General features: G+C 46.3%; 1 protein-coding gene across 1 annotated transcript in view; it reads right to left on the bottom strand.

The window, feature by feature from the left end:
* Nucleotides 1-20708, bottom strand: part of LOC120844858 (cytochrome P450 3A9) — a 53670-nt gene extending 32962 nt beyond the window's left edge. Inside the window, exons 1-2 of the mRNA XM_040216845.3 lie at nucleotides 20615-20708; nucleotides 7075-7171 (exon numbers count right to left, since the gene is read on the bottom strand). Coding sequence (XP_040072779.2) covers nucleotides 7075-7171; nucleotides 20615-20691 — 174 coding nt within the window. The 5' untranslated portion in view covers nucleotides 20692-20708. The remainder of the gene's footprint in view (nucleotides 1-7074; nucleotides 7172-20614) is intronic.
* Between the last annotated feature and the right edge of the window lie 2211 nt (nucleotides 20709-22919).

The raw sequence follows: 22919 nt of genomic DNA, 5'->3' as shown, positions 1-22919 counted from the left end.
TCACCTATTTTATTTTTTTTTGCTACCAGGCCGAAACACGGGCTTGAATAAAGTGCGGACGCGATGAACATTGCACCATTTTTAGGAGATCTGGAACCCATCACATGCATAGGTGTCGACAATAATAGATACGCCATAATAGGCGGAGAAGCAACGATTCGGGCAAAAAAATTGGGTCACCGAAATTGAGTGGAGCTGATAAGATCAAGCTTGATTGACTCGAGGTATGCCGGAGGACCCTTGTGCCACGCCGAAGAAACTTCGTGAATCGAAGTTTCTAACCCGAAGAGCGATTGAAGGAGCGAAGTCCCCCTTCGGAGACCTTACTTTTTCATTGTACATATGTCACGCCAAACGCGCACATAAAGGTTAAGCAGAAAGTCTGTTCATTACTAATGAATGGGTTTTTTGAGGTTTCAGGTTAATATTTGAGGTAGATGAATGGCTAAGAAAATTATATTGTTTTCTTCATTGTGCGTCGTAAATGTATTTGAAATCAAGGATTATCTCAGGGTGATGATAAAGGGAAACTGAAGCAAAACTGTAGTATACAAATCATTCGGTTGCCAATTTTTAAAAATATGTTAAAGAAACGGAATGTAGGCCTTTTGGACAAGTACAAGAGAGACGACCACTTTAAGAAGCCGTGCGGAATTTCGGATATTCTCGGCGTTGCTTCCGCCACAGCTTGTGTTCGATGGACTATCCTACACCAGGAAAAGGACTACCGGTGACATCGGTGACATGCTGTACTACTTGATTGCACGTATGTCAACGGTCGTTTCCTTTATGCTTCTGCTCCTTCTGCGGCGGCACCCAGAACTGACTGTGCGCCGACGACGACCGGAGTTTTCCCCAGAACGGTGGAACATGCACGACGCCACCATTCACGATAAAGACTGGACGAACAACACCTTCGAAGGATCAAATACCGGGTTCAAGAAGCTCGTCGGCGACGCCCATCCAAGCGTCTGAAGGCTGAATGAATGCCTCCAGCAAACTCAAGCTTTCGTTGCCACGGCATAAAACCACTCTGCGCCTGCAGAATCGTCTGAAAAATATTTGCGAGGGGTTCCAGGTACAGCCAGATCTAAGAAGACAGCTGGAGGTAGAGAGGGAACTGCATTCGCTTCTTACCAACCGAAACTTGTTTCCACTCTAATAAAAAAACCATGAGCCTGTCAGATTTACTTTATCGTAGCATTTTAGTGTCGCACGCATGCACATAAGTTGTCCGCACTCGTGTTAAGACCAACATGGAATAATCTCCAGGTGAGCTTTTGTCCGGGTCTGTGAAAAAATGGGTGAGCTTTTGTCCGGTGAGCTTTTGTCCGGGATTCAATTAGGGCATACGCCAACTCAACGCTCTGCCATCACGCCGCTGCAATGGCGCTGCTGTCGGCTCTGCGCGTACGCGGACGCATCCCCTCACGCAAATCCAGTTTCAGCGCCCGCGCATTGCCCAGACCTGGTGAGGGGAAGCGGGGGTTTGTTTGTAAACAGCGCGTCTGTCTATACACGAACTCAACTATGTGACGTCACGGCGCGGTGGAAGCGTCGGTCGCACTTCCGGTCTGGGGCTGTGGCAGAAGTCCCCATGCCAGACGTGTATTCCTGCGTTGTTTTGAAAGGAACCTGACAAAAACCTTCCTTTTCGTCAAAACGCGGCGACTGGGGCCACACCAAAAGTGTCGAGAAAGGTTTGAAGGTCAGTTTTCACGTGCTCGGTTCGTATAAGAATCTGGGTATGTGCCGTGAAAAGGGAAAAGCAAACGCCGTCGGGCAACGATTGCTTGGGCAGGAAGCGCTTTGGGTTGAGTTCAAGGATACTTTTGGTCATCAGATTTATTTGTTTTGTTCTAACATGAACGCCAGAAAGCCGTCAAGTTGTGCGGACCACCTGCGGACTACGTTCAGTGTATCTTCAAGTTCAAACGGCCGCCTTATCACTCGAACTGTCTGCACTTTCAAACGCTTCTGCTTGTCGTCTGCTCTCTTAGACGACGCCAGCCCGTAGACCAAATGTTGGCCCGGTACTTTCGATAAGAAGTAAGTGCAGGCTTCAAATAACCTAAATTTGAAGGTTGGTAAACAGGCTCGATGTAAACAGTAGATGCACTGAGATGTTGGTCATTGTTACCAGTGACCATCACCGACTTGTTATGCTTAATTCACTTGGTCCAATTCTGCTTGCGATTTTCACTATCGACGTCGACCATCTCAGCTACGGTTCACGCTTTTGCAGCCCGAGCGGCGTCACGACTGAAAATTGCGAGCGAAATCTCATCATGCGAATCAGGCTTTAGCGTACATACTGCGGCGTCCACGCGGAGTGAATCGCCACATGTCACATTATTCACGCGAAGTTTTGCGTTGTAACGAGCCTCGGTAATTTCGCTGACGCCGCTCAAGATAGTGAGACATCACCAGGAAGACGTAGAATCAACAATTCGAACGCGAAAAAGGGCAGGGGGACTCACACCGACACCGAAAACATCCCATTTTAATGGTTTGTTTATGGGCTACAGCGAGCTTGTTGCCCACACCCCCATCGCGCATGCGCGGCGCCGGTGGCGTCCACTAGGGGCGCTCCGGTTTGTTTGTAAACATGAGTTCGTGTATAGACCAACACGCGGCCCTGACGTCACGCAGCTGCGGTGGCGCAGTCGACGGCACTGCGCATGCGCAGATGCTTCAATTCATGCGAATGTGGTTTCTGCGCACGCGGAGTGCCCACAGCTAGTGTGGGCTGTGGCGAGATGTTTTAGTGGCGCCCTCATATGGTTACCTTTCGTGACGTCATTACCTTGCGAACAACAAGTTCGATGGTGTTTGTAAGGAGCATGGTGGAAGCTTGAAATCATGTCACTCTTAAAGAAACACTAACAACACCGTCGAAATTGAAGTTCTTCTATTCCTCTTAATTCCGTCGATGAGAAATCCTTTGCTGACGTCATAGTCAGCATTCGGCCATTCGTGGAAGGCCGACCACAGCGACGCTTTCGATCGCACACGTCGCCAATACATCGTGTCGGTCTATAAGAAACGCGGGGCGTCGTGAGTGGTCTCAAGCATCTTATTCCTTCGCAGACATTGAGACTGGGGCATCAGCTGAGTAGACCGTCGAAGAACGAATTGCGGTGCTAGAGTCTGGAACAGGGCAACCTAGGGTGCCTCAATGTCTTCCCACACCCTCGTTTTCTTGAGCTGTACAAGTAAATTCCCATTCCGTCAGGAACATTGTTCAAACAAGTTATCATTTACGCGATACAAAATATTCGAATGCCAGACCTAGTTATAGACGCTTGCAAGTACGGCTTCAAAGTGCCGCCATTTTTCTACTGGTATGGGCAGATCTTCTGATAGTCAAGCATTGCTGAGGCGCACACACGTCCTCAGCAATGCTTGAATATCAGGCAATCTACCCACACCAGCAGCAAAATGGCGGCACCCAAAGGCCGTACTTGCAGACGTCAATGCCAACAGCGGAACGTGTGCCGTCCTGGAAGTTTTTCTTGGAAGTTGGCGATATTTCTACGGCGATATTGATATCGGTGTTTCTCAGATAAATGTTAGGGTGAAAACAAGCTGGTGTATATTAAACACGACAAAAAAAAAAAAAAAAAAAAAACGACTGCAGGTAACGAAAACACAGCTGAAACACAATGACGGCCTCCGCGACATCTTCCTCCTGTCTTATCTCTGAACCTTGCCACCCTATCTTATCTCTGAACAACCTACTTTCCGGTGTTTTTCGCCGGTAATTATCTTCACTCTTGGCTACACGTGGCGCGGCACTTGACGTTTTGATGATAGGCGCACCCTTGTTGTGCTTCGGCTTATAAACGAATCCCGGAGAAAAGGCCACCGGAGAAAAGCTCACCGGAGATAAGCTCACCGGAGATAAGCTCAACCGGCCATTGAGCGTATGCGGAGAAAAGCTCACCGATTTTTTTTCTTCTTTTTATTTGAAGGCAGTTGGATCATGCGTAACATATATCAATTTATTATCATTAAAGTTCGTCAACTTTGTAAAAAAGGAAATGTTCTTTTCTTGTATAATTTGTTAAGCTTATTGGGTATATTCCTCCCAAATTTATAAATGCGGGCAAGTGTTTTTTCCGGTTTACTCTCTAGGCCACGAAAGCCTAACTGAAAACTTTATGAGCTTGAAGAACAGGAAAAAGTTCGAAAACTTAAAAATAATGTCTGCCTAAAACCTAAAAATAAAAAAATGTAAATGCTGAAAATCCGAAAGCGCATGCGCAACAACGCGGTGCCTGATATTCTCTTTGAAGCTTTTGTCGACCTTTGAAAACAGGATAAATCAGTCGGTAGGATACCGAGGCTTCATTTTTCCACAGACATGCACGTTTTCTAGCCGTTCGTTCTGCTTTTTCCACACGTTGCATTTGCGTGATAGTGCCCTTCTACGGCGAGCCACCCATGACCTTTAGTGCTGCACACTGTCACCGTTGTTACTCGTGACCTTTATAAGAACTAGTCTTCTGTAAGGTAGCCAATTGAGCGAGTTGGTAAACGTTATACATGATGAAAACCGCTCGAACGACGACGGCGAAGTGAAGACAACAAACACGACAGGACGAAGCTGTTCTCGCAACGAAAGTTTTGTTAGTGAAATGAACAGAAAAAAAAACAGCGTAGCCGACACTGATTACATCAACAAACGCGTACTCATCTATCAAGCACTGCACAATCTTTGAAGCTGAAGCGGTTCACACACTGATATTCATATCAGCTCGCATAAAAACCTCTTTATCTGACAGAGCTACCGACGGCGCGCTGTCAGCTGTCAATAAATCGTTGTCTTTCTTACCGGTGTTCGATGTTGTGATTTTATACTTGCGGCTTCATTAATATGCAAAATGGGTGATTACTAATTTCTGAGGAATCAGTAAATATGCCCAATGAACTTCAATAATATTACAAAAAATATGATATATTTTTAATAAAGTGACGAATTCGAATTGTGTTAAATTGCCACGTGGGACGCAGAATCCGTTAAGCTAAGGAAAACATTTTAAAAATCGGTGCGCTTTTTTTTTTGCATCCGCTCAAAGGCCTGTGAGCTTTTCTCCCATCTGCCGGTTTTGCTGTGAGCTTTTCTCCGCATTTGCCGGTTTCGCGGTGAGCTTTTATCCGCCGCCCCTTATAGACGCTTTACACACGCGCCAAATTACAGCCGCCATTGCTGACCTTCTCTTGTCTTACCGAGATGCCGAGCAACTGAAACGGTACTTGACGATCCTCTACAAAGGCCGATGCTTTAGAAAAGGACACAGTTGAATCTAATATGGCAATAAGCTGGCCTGCTATGGTAATGATGAAGTGAAATAAACGAAATAAGAGGAAACAAAAACTGAAGGTCAGTTATGGCGGCGTCCATGCACCGCTGCTGCAAAGCGTCTATAAACAAAGGGCTGTCAGGGATTGCGTGAAAACAAAAGCACGCAAACTTGAGCGTTGTCCTCCGCATTGCAGGGTGATTTCACCGCGTCTTTTTTGTATTTCAATCAACGGAGGTCGTCTTTGATGGAAATAAAAATGATCGCATCGACAGCTCACAAGCCGCGGTGCCAGGAAACAACGCCCTTTCTAAAATGAATTGGGATTATTTGAATCAAATGACTAGGCAGAATCTGTCAATAGAATGTTCAACTCTTGCGGCTACAAGTTTTGTCACCACGGGGAAACGAAATACTCTCAAAAAGCCGCATCATTCTCGCTGTAGGTCATTCGAGAGCACAGTGCAAAGGTGGCACAGCGGTCGTTTTATCAGAGAGATATGATTTGTCTCAATAAATAAGAAAAGAACAGGTTAGTTGCTTTAAGCACTGCCCACATTCGCCGCTATGAGTCACCATAGGTATTGTACAACCGCTGTTCTATTGTTCGTATTACTTTTGGCCATGACTGCACTTATCACCATAAGTAATATAGAATGTATTGAAGGTAGTTTAACAATTTAGGGCAAATAACATAACTTCAGACTTTAAGGGGTACCACGAAATATTCTTAATTCCATATACAGGACATTAATATCCCAAAGAATCAAGATTATATCATCTTCATATGTTATTATGCTAGAGAAAACCAGGTTAGTGTCACCAGGTTAGCAGTGTGACATAATGTCACAAAAACATTCATAAGACAAAATTCAGGGTTCTTTCAAAAAGTAGAACTAAATAGAAACAAAAAATGACCGATCATAAATTGGTTGAAGTTATACTTCCATTCGATAACTAGGATTTCATATTTTAGACTGAAACGAAAACTAACTCCAAAAATGTATTTATTTACACGAACTATATACTACATTCTGTGGGAAGGCATCGTAGGTCTGGGTATTTATGCCCGAAATTTAAAAGTACGAATAAAATGTATTAATCCGACAAACAAAGCAAAGAAAAGACACATCGAAATCGCAAGCAATAACGGCATTCTGAATAGGCGTTTCAGCAACATACTTTAAAAATAAAGAGGTAATAAAGTTCCTCTTCTTTCGTGTATGTCTCAAAGCAGACCAAAATTGGTGAGAAAGGACGTGGCAAAAAGTGTACACTCAAAATATCAAAAGATTGCAGATAACAAAAAAATACTGGGGTTTCATTTTAGCCTCTTCTAACTTCCATGGGACTGAAACCTCGAGCAACCCTTTAAGGTATTCGACAGGTATTCGACACCAAAATGACCCAAAGGTCATCCTGGTGACATCCCAAACCCCCTGGTGACAGTAACAAAATTTCAGCGAGGAAGCAAATTGACTCAGAAAGGAGAAATCATAACTGTGTTGTTTTATTTGATTTCGAGGCTAGGTGGCGCAAGCTACTGCCCGTTCTAATGGCTACAGCCGTTGGCATCAATCTATCCATCTGACGTCACGCCACTGCGCTGGCGCTGCTGTCGGCCCTGCGCACGCAGAGACGCTTCAATTCGCAAGAATCTGATTTCTGCGCGCGCGCAGCGCCCACGCATTGTGTGGACAAACGCTGAGGCGTGCTTGTAAAGATCGTGCCTGTCTATATAAAGTGTCTCACGTGGTCGGCCGCTCACCTTTCTGTGGTATTCCCAAAGGTTTCCCCAAATGAGGTTTGGTGGTGGGCCATCCACACCGATTTCCTTGAAGTACGAGAATGTCTTGCGTCGGGAACTGAAAACAAAAAGATAGAGTGGCTATTACCGCGCACGTTTTTCTTTTTATTTAGAAAACATTCACTGGTCTCACGTGTACTTAGGCTTTCCGCATCTCATGTAAAACGCTAATTTTAGAACAAATACTTAACTATTCAAAACGCCTTGGAGATTTTCATTATGTAGCAACTTATGATGGGCGTTCGATGATTTATCTGCCTGGGCCTGAAAGTTAAACAGCAAATGTGTTAAAAAAAGTCTGGGCAGCTGAGCTGAGGCCCAGTGCGAGTCTAGCATTCTAAGAGAGAGGATATATCAGGAAGGTAATAGTGCGAATCAGGTAAGCAAGTGCTGGATTAGGAGCAACGTTCGGCGTTCAATTTCTTTTTTAAAAGGGAAATAAAAAAAAAAGATTTATGAGTGCATGATTGGTGTTTATAGCGAGTCTTTCTCATCATCGTACAAAGTATAATTTTTAAGCAAGCAGCTTAAGTGGGGTAGAGAATCCGCTGAAAATAACCCTCACACTGGACGCCTGTGGAAGCACCTTCCATAGAAACTAGCAAGGAAAATCAAATAGTCAATTTTGTCAGACATTGCAATTAAGGCTTCCCGAATTGCTGAAGAAATGGCCATCTCGATAAGTTTATTTTGTAAAATAACAAAAAAGTTATCATAGGCTCGCGCAGGTTGTGTTTCAAGAATGTTGACGCCCTATCAAGGGTGTATCTCAAAACGTCCCATTCGCATTTGAACCTTGCTTATTTCGACCCATTCTCATTTGGTCCTTCTCGTTTAAACCTTCTCATAAGATCCAAATCGTGTTTTTCGCAACTGGACCCATTCTTATTTCGCCCGTTCGCGCTACGACCGAATGGCACTAGTTCGGCATGCTTCCAACGTCGTTATGCCTTCGCGGTTTTGTTGATAAGCCTTACCTTGCTTGAGCCCCCAACATACCATCAGATATATGTTATGTGTAGAGATGCACACTGAGAATCGTACATTGACGCCTGCTTCCCTTCCTCTAAGCAAACGAGAAAAAAAAAAGGGATGAACATTTAATTTGGAAACTGTTTGAACAGAAATAGCATGCATAATAGCAGTGGTTTTCAACCATTAATGTTTCGCGGACCCATTGTAGAAAGGCGGAGATGATGGAGGACCCCGTTCGGGGTGAGGGGAATAGAAAGGTATAGGTTATCATGATAATGATTTAATAAATGAATATGACTAATTGCTAGTGTGATGTAGACTTACCTGATTGACATACACACAAAGTTTTCTTCCGAAAACGGTAACATTTCTCAAAGTGAAGTAAGACAACTAATATTGCCGTGCCTGACTGATGAGACAGGGCTTCGCGGTCCATTAGGATGCCTTCGCAGACCCCCTTTTGAGAACCACTGCATTATAGAAGTAGTGGCATTGTCCCAAGTCCAGGGACCTCAAACAACATGACATTTCGGAATATGATCTGGCTGCGGTAAATAGTTGGTCTGTTTTATTGTCAGCTAGTAGCCTTTCACGACGACCTCGACGCACTGCTAAAATCCTTAGCAGAGGGAGTATGCCTGTAGCGTGGCACACACACACACACACACACACACACACACACACACACACACACACGCACACAGACATATATTATAACAATGTATGTATTAATATTGCCCTAAAAACGATATTGGTATAGAAAGAGTCAAGTGCGACGGGTCAAAGCGAGATAGTTTTGAGAGTGGCTGTTTTGAAAATTGTCAGGTGAAAAGGGCGAAACGAGAACGGGCCCAAATGAGGACGGTTGGAATGCGAAAGACGAAACGGGAAAGGGCCAAATGCGACAGGTCCAAGAGAGATTATCTTTTTGAGAGTGGTTGTTTTGAAAAGGGCCAAGTGAGAAGGTCGAAACGAGAACGGGCTCAAATGATAACTACCCCCCTATCAAAAGGTCACGAGGCTCTAGTGCTGTTAAGAAAACTCAAGGGTCTTCCGTGCAGACCAAGTGAATATTTTTTATGGTTCGGTGACTGGAGATGAGACATATCAAAGTGATCTTCAGTCCAAAATGAAGGTCACTTTGATGCCCACCCCACAAATGTCTAAGACAGAAAAAACAGTCGGCAAAGTCTTGGCTACTGCCTTTTGGGACGTTGAACTAGATTTGCTTCTGAGGTTCGCGTCACACAAGACAACGATAACTGGTTAGAGTTACTCTGACGCAAGGGTCGTTTTCCCGGGGACTATCATAGAGGAATGACGAGGACAAGTCCCAGCAAACTTAGTCCTCCATGGCATTGGGACGGCTGATATGTCGCGTCAATCACAGGCTGCCATTTGAGAATGTGGGCACCCGCAGCTGAACCATCCACTATACAACAGACTTGTGCCTCTTAAATGCTCTACTCAAGATACTGTATTCAAAATACTTTGGGTAGTACTTCGGTATCTTCCAAATACATTACGCCCACAGTATTTTTTGCTTTATTCTAGTTACGTTTTTCCCTATATTGTACTCAAAAATTATCGTCGGAACAATCTTCGGAACTGGAGATCTTCAAACTACAGGCCTAAGGTGAACTAATTACAAACTTAGGGCCAAGTGACCGAACACTAAACAGGAAACAAGGCAAGAGCAAAACGCAGTCCAAAAGGATAGCACAAATCACGCACGCCTTTGTATGTACTCTTGATGTTTTTGAATGCCACGTTGCGCTTGGAGCTAGCCAAATGCTGGCGAAGTCATCCGGATTCTACACCTTTTGTCTGAAGCTAGAGTGGTTCCGTCAGCGGAAGATTATGACCCCGACGCTCGGAAATCACTGGTTCTATGAGTTCTGACATGAACCTCGAGTACGTTTTTAAGCGAGAGCAAACACTTTCTAGCCAAGGAAGCTCGATCCTGCTGGGTTTATTGAGCCACAGTGACCTAGATTTGGCTTCTCCAAAGCCCTTTGTGAGTCTGTTGTGGCCTAAAGTTTGCTCCCCAGCTCGGTCAAAAGCGTTTCTTTCATCTCCTTTCGAATTCCCAATTCTCAGAATCCTCAAACCGAGTTTTCTCCGAGTCGGAGCCAGGTATTTCTAAACTGGTGGATTCTGATCTTGAAATTTTGGCCTCGATGCGACAAGAATGGTTTGAGCTGACGCGGCAGAGTGGCAGGAATGGGATTGGAAGGGGTTTCGTCGACCCTTTCTTTTGTTACCCGTGTTTCCTTGTTAACATTCCTAACTTTTTTTTTGTTTTTTTTTTTTGTTTTTACAGTTTGAAAGTACAGGCGCTCCTTCTCGTCCTTGGCTGCGGAGACAAAATACTCTTTCTTGGTTGTTGATTAGCGCGTACAGGCTGTTTCCTTTTACATGTAACGATTTTGTTTTTTAAAGGTGGTCTTCACTGTGTACTGAAAGGGCTCGTGGACATTAGAAGGGGCAGTATTCATCATGATCCATTGACTAACTATTTAAAATTGCGTAATGAACTGTTTAGGTATTAGTTTTATGAGTTTTGTCACAACTGCAGTTTTAAAGTCAATGACTAATATTGATTAGACCGATAAATACAATTTACGAAAAGTCAATGTTATTTATACATTTAGCGATACGTTCTTGAATGTTTGTCGCTAATTCAAAAAATGCGCACACGAAATTTGGTATCAGTCCGGTCAAGAACACAATTCTAGCTTCTGGTGCAGGGTATACTACAGGGCCTATGGCATACAAGGTTTCTAGCTTTCTGGGTATATTATCCGGTAGACGGGTATGTAATTCCGATTCATCTATATAGATCCTTTTCGAAATACTGCCCTCTGTTGGCAGCTGTGGAATTCCTACACAATGACGGACTAAAACCTCCACATCACGGAACACTGAAAAAACCGACCTACAAAAAGTGCGATGAGAGCAGTGACGTTGCACTTTTGACGCTGTTGCTTTGGATCGTCGACTCGTAGTGTTGACCGCGCTCCGACATTCACCATCTTATTGAATTCTTGCTCGATCCTCGATGCAGTTGTTCCGCCATTGTGCAGTGGATCCAACCTTCCAATAATCGGCACGTGATTTCCAAATTAGGGTTTGTCCGAGTTGCTGTTTTGATGTAAACGTTATTACATTTGCGTAGTAATAACTTTTACTCATTTTTAAGGCCGGTTCACGCAACGCCGTTTTGCCACGTTAGGGCCGGTTCAGACACTTGCGTTTGAGTGCGTTTGACCGCGTTGCGTCGAGTACCGAAAGTGAGTCACCGGCACATCTGTGCTTCGTATGAAGCGTGGACTCCAATTCAAGGAATCCTCATGGCACGCGATACAAACAGCAGGGATGTCCTGGTTTTTCGCTGCCGCAACGCAGTCAAACGCAGTCAAACGCAACTGTCTTAACCAGGCTTTACGCTTTGTTACGAAAGCTTGCGTCGGGTTACGGCGAGAGTCAACGAGACATCCGTACTTCGTATAAAGCGTGGCAACCACTTGAACGAGTAGGCTCGCACGCGATACTGCAAGCACTAATGTTGCGGTAAGTAACGTAAGAAAACGCAAGGAAAGGCTCCCGTGTGTTAGGTTCACGCTGCCCCGTTTTCTTACGCCGCGCAATGTTACGAGAGATTACGACTGCCTACGAGGATAGTCTCTGGGACATCCGTGCTTTAAAAGAAAAAAGGAAACCCTCTCTTCCTTGAAAGCCATCTGGAGTGTACGCAGGCTCTCCTCCTCTCCCCGGAAATGGGGGAGGAGGAGAGCCTGCGCACACTCAAAATGGGAGGGGGGACGCGGGCCTGCACCTTCCACTGCATTGCCAAGAAAAGTTGTCGCGGAGTATACACCGTTCCAAGTAGGTCAGTGCAGAAAGGGAAAACCACTCTTAAACCAGAGCGCTGCGCCAACGCTCCGCTTACCCTTTCCCTCGAAAGCTCATCTGGTTCACGGAGTGGACTGTTAGAAAGCACGCGCGCAGTGTACGGAGGCAAGTTGCTTCGACAATGTTAGGCACCGCTTTGATATTATAGCGTGTTTTCGCGCGTGACATGGCCCATGTAAGAAAAGAATCGACCGGGCAGCACTGTGCTGTAATTGGTTGTACAAATAACAAAAAAAAAAACGTAAAATAAACGCCGATTCAGTGTGCGAGACCCACGCTGTCAAACAGGATGTTAGTGGGTCCGGACCAACGACGCCGGTGGCTGGCGAATTTGAACAGGAAAGACTTCTTGCCATCGAAGAGCAGTCGTGTGTACTCCGACCATTTATTGGACGGCCGGCGAACTGTGGAGAACCCCGTGCTGTTCCTTCGCCTGGGCTACGACCGAAAGGCAGGCGGAGGGCGGCTTAGCCATTAACAAAAGAAAACAGTTGCGTGACTCCTGGTCTACTGATTTATAGTACACGCCGCGACACAGTTTGCGCACACATAATTCTCACGCGAGGCGATTACAGAGAGGCACATCAATGTGCCACTATTGTAACAATGAATTCCAAATCAGAAAAAAAAAAAACAGATCCGTCGCACTTGCGATCTGTACTCGGTATTTATATATCGATTCATATTTAAATTTGAGGTTTCTACTATTTCAATTAAAGCAGACATGGCAGCGCAGGTCTGAGCCACTAACCGCGCAGTTAGTTCAAATGTTCCCGGCGCCGCCAAGCTGCGACAATTCGAGTTTAGCGCAAATTCACATGCCCTAATTCGTGCCATCCTGGCTTCGTTCAATCCTCAATTTTACTAGCGATCCCCAATTTCGCTAGCGATCGAAACGCCGAGTTCGGTTTGGGAGCGACGACTACCCCAGAACCGCGCTAAAAATTACCCACAAAAAGATTCCAGGAAAGCCGGATGCACTTTTCTTATGCCTGACATACAAATTAGGATAGTGCTTTCCTCCATGGACGAAGACGATGAGCCGACGACGACGAATACGGCAGCCGTGCTGGCAGAAGCAGCTGCGATCGGTGTGACTCGGTGAGCAGGGTAAAGCCTTGTTCAGACAGTTGCGTTTGACTGCGTTGCGGCTGCGAGAAACCAGGATATCCCTGCTGCTTATATCGCGTGCCAAGATTATTCCTTGAATGGAATTCCACGCTTCATACGAAGCACAGATGTGCCGGTGTCTCGCTTTCGGTTCTCGAAGCAACGCAGTCAAACGCACTCAAACGCAAGTGTCTGAACAGGCCTTAACAGTCCAGTAATGGCGGTCGGTCGTTCGGGCGGGTTCAGATCTTCCCAAATGCCCGGATGAGGGTAGGCGGCGCTACACTCGTTAAAATGGCGCCGGCTAGGAAGCCCAACTTGGAACGGTGTATAGTGATGATGTTTGGGGGGGTGCTCAGGTTTTGCGTTTTAGGTGGTGTTGACACATTCAAGAGCCTCTTTGGAACCATGCGTAAAGCATGATCCCGACCAACGCGTTTTTGTGTGCGCGTAGGTCGTGCACTTCCCGGATATTGCGTGTTTTGTGACGTTTGGCTTCTTCCGGTGCGCTTTCTGAGTCACAAGCATGCGCGTTGGTTAATATTGTGCGCGTTTGGCCGAGCGGAGAGCATCTGCGCCAGACGACGAAGAAACGCGGAGTTGGAACTGGTGCCCTCCACCGATTGGCCGGGAGAGGATATGGGAGAAAAGCGCCCTACTACGTCACGGCGCGTATTCGTGCGCGTTCGGAAAAAGCCGAAATCATCCAACTTTCTTATGCGCGCCCGAAAGGTGCAAGAAATCAGCGTGACGTCACGAAATACGCAAGTTCCGGGAAGCGCACGATCTAAGCGCGCACAAAAATGTGTTGGTTTGGATCGTGCTTAACGTTTGTCCTCACAGACATCAAACCTTCTCTTTAAAGCGCGCGCACGTTTTTATTATTTTCTTTTTATTTTTTTTTTTAGCAAGAGGAAGTGGCGTCGTTAGTCCATTTTAGCCGAGACTCGGAATGAAGCCGGAGGTCCGAGTTTTCAACGTCACCTAAAGAAGAAAACGCAAGGCTTGGACTGGACGCGTGTGCGGCGTCGGCGTTCGGCCGAGACTCGACTTCAGTCGGTATAAGGACAGTAGAAACTCAACGGAACGCGTCGCTCGTGTAGAATCCGTGCCCTGCGTTTCTATGTTTAAATGACGTTGACAATTCAGTTTTGTTATTCAGAAAGTGTTAACGCTGAACAGGGGTGCTATTCTGGTTGCAAACGGGTACCTTTCGAGTTGTGACGTATCGAGAAAGAATGGAGCCTCGAACTAGAGTAATTCTTGTTCGAGGCTCCGCCCCAACATTCGGGTTCACGCACGCGGTCAGCTAGAATCTGACGATCCAACACCACCTGGACAGAAGGCCTCCACACGCGTCATCATAGTCAGATCGATCGAGGCGAGAGATTGGGCACGAGTGCTGCGTCAGTGTTCGGCCGCGGCTCGTGGCCAATCAGCGCGTCGAAGGTCGGGCTCGGGTCCAATAGCCGACGGAGCGCGATCCGACTGTGATGACGTTTCATAGAAGAAGAGGAAACCATGCGGAGGCCTTCTGTCTAGGTGGTGTTGGTCGATCCCCCTACGTCGCGATGACGTGTCCATGCAGCTGGGGCGCAGAAATCCCCGCATTTCCAGCATTTCCCCCCGTTCTGTTGTTATCTTCTTTCTTTCCTCCGGGAGTTAGAACGAGCGAATAACAGAGAAAAGGCTACCTTCCAGAAAATGGACGGAAACAGAAAACATTTATATTATTTTTTTTTTTTATAAAATACGAAAGATTATTTCAATAATTATGGCATAAAATAAATTTAGCTAGGATATCTCAGCTTGTTTTCTCGAAGTATTTCGCCACGATCTTTGAAAACTAACCTGGCAAAAACCGCGGCAACGACCTTGTGGTGTTTGTTTCTCGTTTGCGTCGTTGCTTTCCCTGTTTCTGCACGATACGGATGGCATTACGAGAAGAAAATATTATGTGAAGGTACGCTGCGACACCGACCATCCTTTGTGAAGCCGCCGTAAACATAAGCTGCAAATGAAATTTCCTGTTTGCCTGTGAAGGAGACTCCAAATGAATACAGAGCTGACGACGGCTCTGTGGTAATACATGACAAGTCGTGAGATTGACGCAGAGTGCACCGGTTGTGAACATGCTTGGATGATGCAGAAGAGTTCCTTCGGGCAGTTTTAATAATGCTTTGCTCCCTTTGCTCACTGCAGGGATTACGACGATACTCCCCATAAGCCATGCTCTTCTCTTTCGGCGCCGAAGAAATGGACTCGACCGCATAATCTCGGGCAGTCTTTTTTACTTATTTTTTTTTATTTGCAGAAAAGCCCGCGCAAAAAAGAAAACGGCTTCCACGTTATTACGCGTCCCTGCATAGGTACCTCGCTATCCCATTGGCTTCATTGCGCGTGATCATTCAACGCTATTTGCCATGGAAACGTTCGTGAAACTAGAAAGCCTCTGTTTGCCGCTAACAGCCGTTTTTCGAGTTCGGGTTGTGACGACAAAATGACGTTAGAACAAGAATGCACGGGAGTATTTGTATTGTTTTAACTCGACAACCGTACCCACTATAAAGCCGGTCGTGACCGTACCCTTGGCGAGATAAACTCGAAAGAACGTGGCCGCGATGTTCGTCGGATCGACCGCGGCTGGGGTTTGACATGCGATCGGTCACTTGATCAACGTGCACACGAATGATTTCGTGCTGTTGGATGAGCTCATTCGGCGGCAGGACCGGGTCGAAGAGCACAGTGAGCTGGTCGTTTAACGTCTCCGATATAAAATTTGGCGAGATGCAAGACATGGCTTCTATTTATGCCGGCGTTATGAAGCTTGAAAGTGGTGCTGTTGTTGTGGTTCTTACGGTAGCTTTGCTGAAATTATGAAGACGGTAATAAACCTCCATTCAGCGCTGCCGTGCCGTCAAGATTCAGAACCTCACCTTGACCAAAGTGAACAACGCTTGCGCGAGCACGGAGGCAGGAGCCAACGGTCTGAGAAAAAATTGTGCCGCCGCCACGACCGCCAGCGATCGCCCCAATGGCAAGAAAACAAACGACAAGCTTATTGAGGTTTGTGTAGTGCTCACTGTTGATTCATCGGACGACAAAGGTGAATGATATAAAACGCAAGGTAAGTTTGCCAGCGTTTTGCAAAACTAACGCGTTTCGTTGAAAATTCAATTTGTGGAATTTGTTAACGCTTTGAAAGTTTGACGGGGACTGCACTGTGAACGCAGCCCTCACACAAGTGTTTTCTAGAGTGTGCTGTATCTGCATGCATATAAAGACAGAAACACTGCCGATATGGTGCATAAAATAAAGAAGATTTCGCTTATCCTGATAATGTTGACTATCTAGTGAGTGCTGTTGACAGTAGTGGCGTAGCCAGGAACTTTCGAGGGGGTGAGGGTGGAGGGGTGTTGAGGTGGTTAGGATGTTCATGACTTAGGGTGAGGGGTGGTGGTGTTGAAATTTGTGTGTATATTCTAGAGTCCGCCGAATTCGGGGAGGGGGGTGGGGCGAAGCCCCATTAACCTCCTCTCCCCTCGATCTTTACCCCCTGACTTCGCCACTGGATGATGCCATAAGGGCAGTGTGTCGAACCGAAAAAAATACGGGTTCGGTTACGGTTCAGGTTCAGGTAAATTTATTTTGTTCCGGTTCAGTTCCGGTTCGATTAATTCGATCCGCGAACCGGTTCGCGAACCGGTTCGGGGCGCTGAACCGGTTCGCGAACCGGTTCGGAAATTATAAATGACAAATCGCAACATCAAAATAAATTACAAATAAAACATCTGAAATCAGCACATTCGAAACGGGATACATCGTAATGTAAGGCTCAGGGATTTCTACCAGGAATGGTTTCTTTATGTGCACTCAAAGGTTACCTCACCGACGTTTACGGATTCGGACTTCATCTAATTGGGTCCGACGCAGTAGCTGTAAAATCCGCGACCTCCTTACAAACCCACTTACAACTAGAACTCGCTAACTATCCCGCCACCTCGGCGTGTAAGCAATTGAAGGAACAGTGGGGAGAAAATACAGCTTTCTTTATTTGAACTAGCCTTCGGTAACTCAAATTAGACCCTTAAAGAAGTTTTCAATAAAAAGATATGGAATATGAAAAACACTTCACCGAACGCAACGCCAGAAGGACGTAATAGGATAAATATTAAAATAGAAGAGTTCGCTGTCTCACAAATATGTTAGCTTCGAAGTGCCTATACAAAACCGGATGCATTATTATCAAACTCCACAGCCTTTTTTTTTCTTATTCCGAAGGAAGCAAGCTTCAAGAACTCGCGCGTTCTAAAAACGTGTTATGAAATGAGCACACAGCAGCATTTAGGATTTACGAGATTGTAGGAAAATGAAATCCCGTGACGCGATTCTTTTTTTTTTCACAGCCTTCCAATTCTCTTTCTTCTGTGCAAGCCGCGACCAGCGCAATACTGGTTCCTATGCCAAGATTCATGGATGCAGCGTTTGTCGAGATTCATGGACGCAGCCTTTATATTCCCAAGACTGAGTGGAGAAGAAAAATATGTAAGCGAGGTGTGTGTCAGTTGACGGCACTTAAAAAACAAATGGCATTGATAGCACATTCATTGTCAACAGCGCGTGGCCGAACCGTTTTGACATGAGCCGGTAACCGTTATTTTTTTTTCCGGTTCAGTTCCGGTTCGGGTTCATCGCGATAACAATATGACGGTTCGGGTTCGGGTTCGGGTTCAGTTCCGGAAAAAATACCGGTTCGGTTCCGGTTTTCGGTTCGGTTCGGTTCCGGTTAGACACCCTGCATAAGGGGAGCATCCTACATTCACAGGCTGCCATAAGCATGTTCATAGCCACTGAGCTCGTACCACAGTGGCAAGAGAGTTGCTGACATTCTTCACGTTACGTAGCAGTTCTTTCTTTAGTACCTATGCTCGCTTTTCCTTCACACATCTACTCTGCTTCCGCTGGTCGTTCATGCTTGATGGTGATACGTCAACAGCGCGTATTTTCTCTGCATCACAGGTAAAATAAAAAAAAAAAAAAAATCCAGTTCCCACTACTCTTTAATTTCAATGAGTTCCTGTCACTTTTGAAACAACAATATATTTAAATGGTGTCATAACCTTTACATTAAACACACGTGTGTTGAATGTGGGACAATTGTATCTTTGTTGTTTGTCTTAGTCATTGAGGTGACAGACATCCACAAGATTGCACTGGCTAAATTCCTCGTCTCCTGTGGGTAACTGTTTCCATACCCTGTCAGACTAAACTCCCGCTCTCTAAATAACTAACGACTCATTTTAGGACACACCTGTTCGTAGTTCATTGCGGGGCATCGAAAAGTATTTCTTATGACTGTCCGATGGCTGACATGCAATTCCAGAAGCTTGGCGTGAAAAGGAAAAATATCTAATTGATACAATGAAATGCCATCAGCAGCCCATCCAGGTTTTATTGCGTGATTGACAGTAGCTACAAACAGCAACAAATAATCAACTTAAGACATAGGTATTAAGGGTGCACTAACTTCGAAGCGGTAGAAACACTGAAGTTTTAACGTCAACGTACCACCATGTTGGTCATGGCAAAGTGGTGTTTGCGGCAAGGTGTTGGGAGTCCTTCAGAATGGTGACGGTCTGCTTCAGACCGATGATGATGGTGGCGAAGGTTCAGTTAAATTCTAGGTTCAGTCAACGCGCCCCACGACGTGGGTGTGCTTGTCGCGGTGACGACGAAAGCCTTTTTTCGCACATGCTTCAGCTGCCTCGATCCGGGGTTTTGTCGACCCAGCCGTCTCTTCCCAGCCGGTTGACAGCGAAACTCGCGACGGCCGTCACGGCTTTAATCACCATCCACTGGGTATTAGCTATGTGATCATCGGTGGCAACTGCGCGCTTGTAGTTCCCGTTGCGAAAAATCTCCGTGCGATTCAATTAGTAGCTGCTGCTCGACAGTCATCATCTCTCATCGTCGCTGTCTCTCATCGCGCAGCTGGTCACACTGCGATCGTACGGTGCTTTTCGACAAGCGGTATTGCCGTCAGAAACAGTCGTCGTGCATCGCGAAGGCAACCGGGTGCTCGCGGAAAACCCGTCATTGTACGCGTTGGTAGAGCCATCGTGGCGCAACAGGCATCGCCGCCATTTTCTACGCGTTAGAATCCTGCCCAAAGCTTGTTCCCCTTCGAGCAATAGAAACAGAACTTAAAAGCACGAGCACATCACCCCGAACGATGCTTGCACAAATGTTGGCTTGCACTGCGCAAGCGCGCCTGTTCGACAGGGACGTTGAAAGCCCGGAGCACGTTCTTGTAGCTCCTACACCCGCACTAGCTCGCACTCATAGTGAAACAGAGAGTAGGGTCTGTCGAGTAATACCGCAGTTAATCTAGTTACGCGACTTCCGCTATGTGCTACGTAGGTCGGACGTGGTCATACGTTACTTTGTCGTCATGGTTCGAACTCGAAGAGCGACAGTTACGGCAAACGGTTGCTTTCGTGTTTTGCGAACGTTCCCGTGAGAACCCCGTGGAATTATCACGCGGGCTGTGGCCAATAGGAGCGCGCGGTTCGTAGGGGGGAGGAATTTTCGAGAAACACGAACCTGACCGCCAGGAGGCCGGCGAAAAGGAGAAACCACCAGTCACGACGAGCAGAGAGCTTTTGGGGAGGAGCTCGCACCGTTAAGGCTGTTTCACATTCTGCGATTCTCGCCCAAATTCGATGCGATTTCCAGTAAATGTGCGATTAAAATCGCAGCTGCATTGTCGCAGCGGCTCCGCGGCTGGTTTCCACCAAGTTCGTATTTTGTCGCAGATTCGGTGCGATCACTTCATCGCCAACCAGCCGTTCATTGGACAGCTTTCATTAGCGATAGTTGCGTATTTGAAAATAAATTTAGACGTCTTAAAACGTTTGGTTTATTGCTTAATTATTAAAAATTTCTAGTTAGATATTGTATTCGTAAAACACTTGTGTTTATTAAGACGTTTTTGCTGTATTTTCAGCAAAGTCAAACGCGTCGTGTCCGTGTCCGAACAGCCGGCCGCGCCGACAGAAATCGCGCTGTTGTTGGAGCACGTGAAACCAAACATTGCGATCGCACTCGCTGTGTCGGCTGTCGCACCGATTCTTTTCGCAACAGTCGCTGCATGTGAAACAGGCTTTAGTCCTAACTTGCAGCAAAACCAAATGCGGACAGCAAGTCGTCTGCTACTTCCGTAGGGGTTGCGATGACGTCAGAACGACGTTGAGTTCTGATTGGCTTTGATTGGAAGGATAGTGAGTAGACCCCAATGCTAGATGCCTTGAGGTCTACCCACTATATATTTGTTTTTCAATCAGCCAATAAGAGTTCTGTGTTCTGACATCATCGCGACCCCTGTCCAGGAAGCAGACGAACTTGCGCCCCACACAGGCTGCGCCGTACTCTTCGCCAAAGGAGCTACGTACGTCACGATTGTCGGTTGAAGAGGCTGTTAAAACCGGTTTACGGCACTCACCTTATGACGCGACGAAGTGCTTCGATGAACAAGGCGATTACCGCCGTGTAGATGAAGAGGGCCGCGTAACTCCACATTGCGGCGCCAAGCGCACGCCTCCGAACTGAGAACTGAAAAAGAATGGCGGAGCCTGCACCTATAAAAAGGCCTCCACGGGTTTGCGCAATATTGAGCTTCCGGCTCAGCAACACTTCCTTTGATTTCCTCCTCCCAATACTCTGACTGACTGACGCGGGGCAGACAGCTATTGGCCGCTGCGGATACGCAGTTCGCTGGGTGTGTTTACCCGATAACATGTTTGTATCTATGTCAAGTGCGCTTCAGACTTACCGCCGTCCCGGCATTTACCGTTTCTGATGGTCCCTGCGGCGGCCGATTGAAATATCTGAAGAATGATTTAGGTTCCCGATTTCTATCCCATCCTGAGAAGGCATCCCGAACGTTTTGGTGACAAATGTAACAGTAAGTAGCCGACACGAGCTCAATTTTTGGGAACCCAGTGGCGGCGTTAAGTTTGGGGAGCACTGTACACAGCCTCCTCTATACTCACAAAGCCTGGCAGATTTGGAGACGGTCGCAGATTTGGAGCGCGAGGATCTGGTAGCAAAGAGCATCAAAGAGCCATTTCTTGGGGAAGCTGGACGTCAGTGCACAGCTTTTGCAGCGGCGAGGACCCCCAAAACACTTTTTCGATCGGAAGACGTATGTTTCGGCGTCTCGCCGCAGCGGGGCGGCAGTCACGTAGCTCTCCTCTCATCCTCTGTCCGCCGCTCCATTTTTTTCTATTCCCGCGGCCGCTACCCGTTGTGATCTGCCAGGCTTTGTCAGTATATAGGAGGCTACGCTATGTAGGAAACACTTGCACGCGGTAGATTATGAACGGTCGGTAATGTTGAACCGTGCTCCACGCAGAGTGCTTCCGATATATGTATAATATACTTACCGGGCGTTCAGAAACGTTGCCAACGTTTGCTGGTCGTTAATTAGTCGTTATCCTAGGATAAAAATGCGTTTTTTTACGGGGCCTTTCGGGAGCGGATATTTCCAGCTCTTTTTTATTTTGTTTTTTTCTTACTATCGTTTGGTCAGAAGATATTGCTTACCAACCAAGAGGCTTGTCGAAAGGTATTGCGCAAAAAATTCAGTTACTTTTAACGAGGAAATAAATAAAAAGCAAATAACAGGTGAAGTATGCAGAAAAAGTTTGTTTTGTTTGTTTTGTTTACAGTGGCAGCTACAAAAATAGGGAGTTTTCGTAGATCGTTTTCGCTGTCCTGCAACGGCTCTCCGATACCCGCTACGATACCCGCATCTCTACAGTCAAAGCTACCGGCGCGCAGGCGCAGTAGCGGCTTCTTCGTTGCGAAGGGCTTAGCAGAGGGGGAAACGCGGTCTACAAAAACTCCCTATTGTCGCGGCGGCCGTACGCAACAACTTTCGTGATAGCGGAGCACGCGCCGCCCTATCCACGCCGCGCTGTCGCTCACCCCGCCAACATCGCACCTCGCAAAACTGCGTCATCTATGGCATGCGCTACTTCTCTCGCAACTCCCCCCTCCGCCTTCTTCTCGCCGCCACCCACACCGCACCAGCTCCAAAATCGCAGCTGAGGCCGCCGACGCTTCGGAGCTCCGGATGATTCTCCACCGCGTCTACAAAAAGGCATGAACCAAACCACGTTCTACAAGGGCGTTTCAACCAAAAAGCGCATCTCAGAATCATTTTTGTACACCTCGTAAAAACATTCCGCAAAAACAGGCATATACTTAACCGAAAGTACATCAACTTACATCTACTGAAAGTAAACCTCATAAAACACACTTTTTCGGCTTTCAGCTTGAAAAGGTTCAAGTATTCAGAGAGGGTTACGCCATTACCCTAAAAAAAGAACAGAAAAAATCTAAATCAGAAAATGTAATTTATTCAACCGTAGTAGGCTTCTTTTTTTTTAATATCTTATGAAATGTGGAATTTCCAGACACCTGAACCACATAACCCACTTAAAAAGCAAAAATGCATAAAAAAGGACACACTAAACTAGCGTGGCGATTGACTACGTGTAAATTTTTTATGCGTTTGAATAAACAATAATGTATAAAACACCTGTGAACTCGTATTTTTGTCTTGCACCAGTGGTATACGTACGGTCAGGCGTGTTCTTGATGGTTCATGTCGAATACGGTGACCGCTCCTACGCACTTGCACACTCTAAAGCCGAAATTCCACTAATAATAGGTAATACAAAACGTCAGTCTGTAGACTCTCTGAGGCGTGTCTGTTCCTTGTATGATACGGCTGTGTCGCA

This window comes from Ixodes scapularis, unplaced genomic scaffold (assembly GCF_016920785.2).
Source record: "Ixodes scapularis isolate PalLabHiFi unplaced genomic scaffold, ASM1692078v2 PGA_scaffold6__148_contigs__length_123643588, whole genome shotgun sequence".
In the NCBI taxonomy this organism is placed as follows: Eukaryota; Metazoa; Arthropoda; class Arachnida; order Ixodida; family Ixodidae; genus Ixodes; species Ixodes scapularis.
The sequence above is the reverse complement of the archived record's forward strand: the minus strand, read 5'-3'. Positions and strand labels throughout refer to the sequence as shown.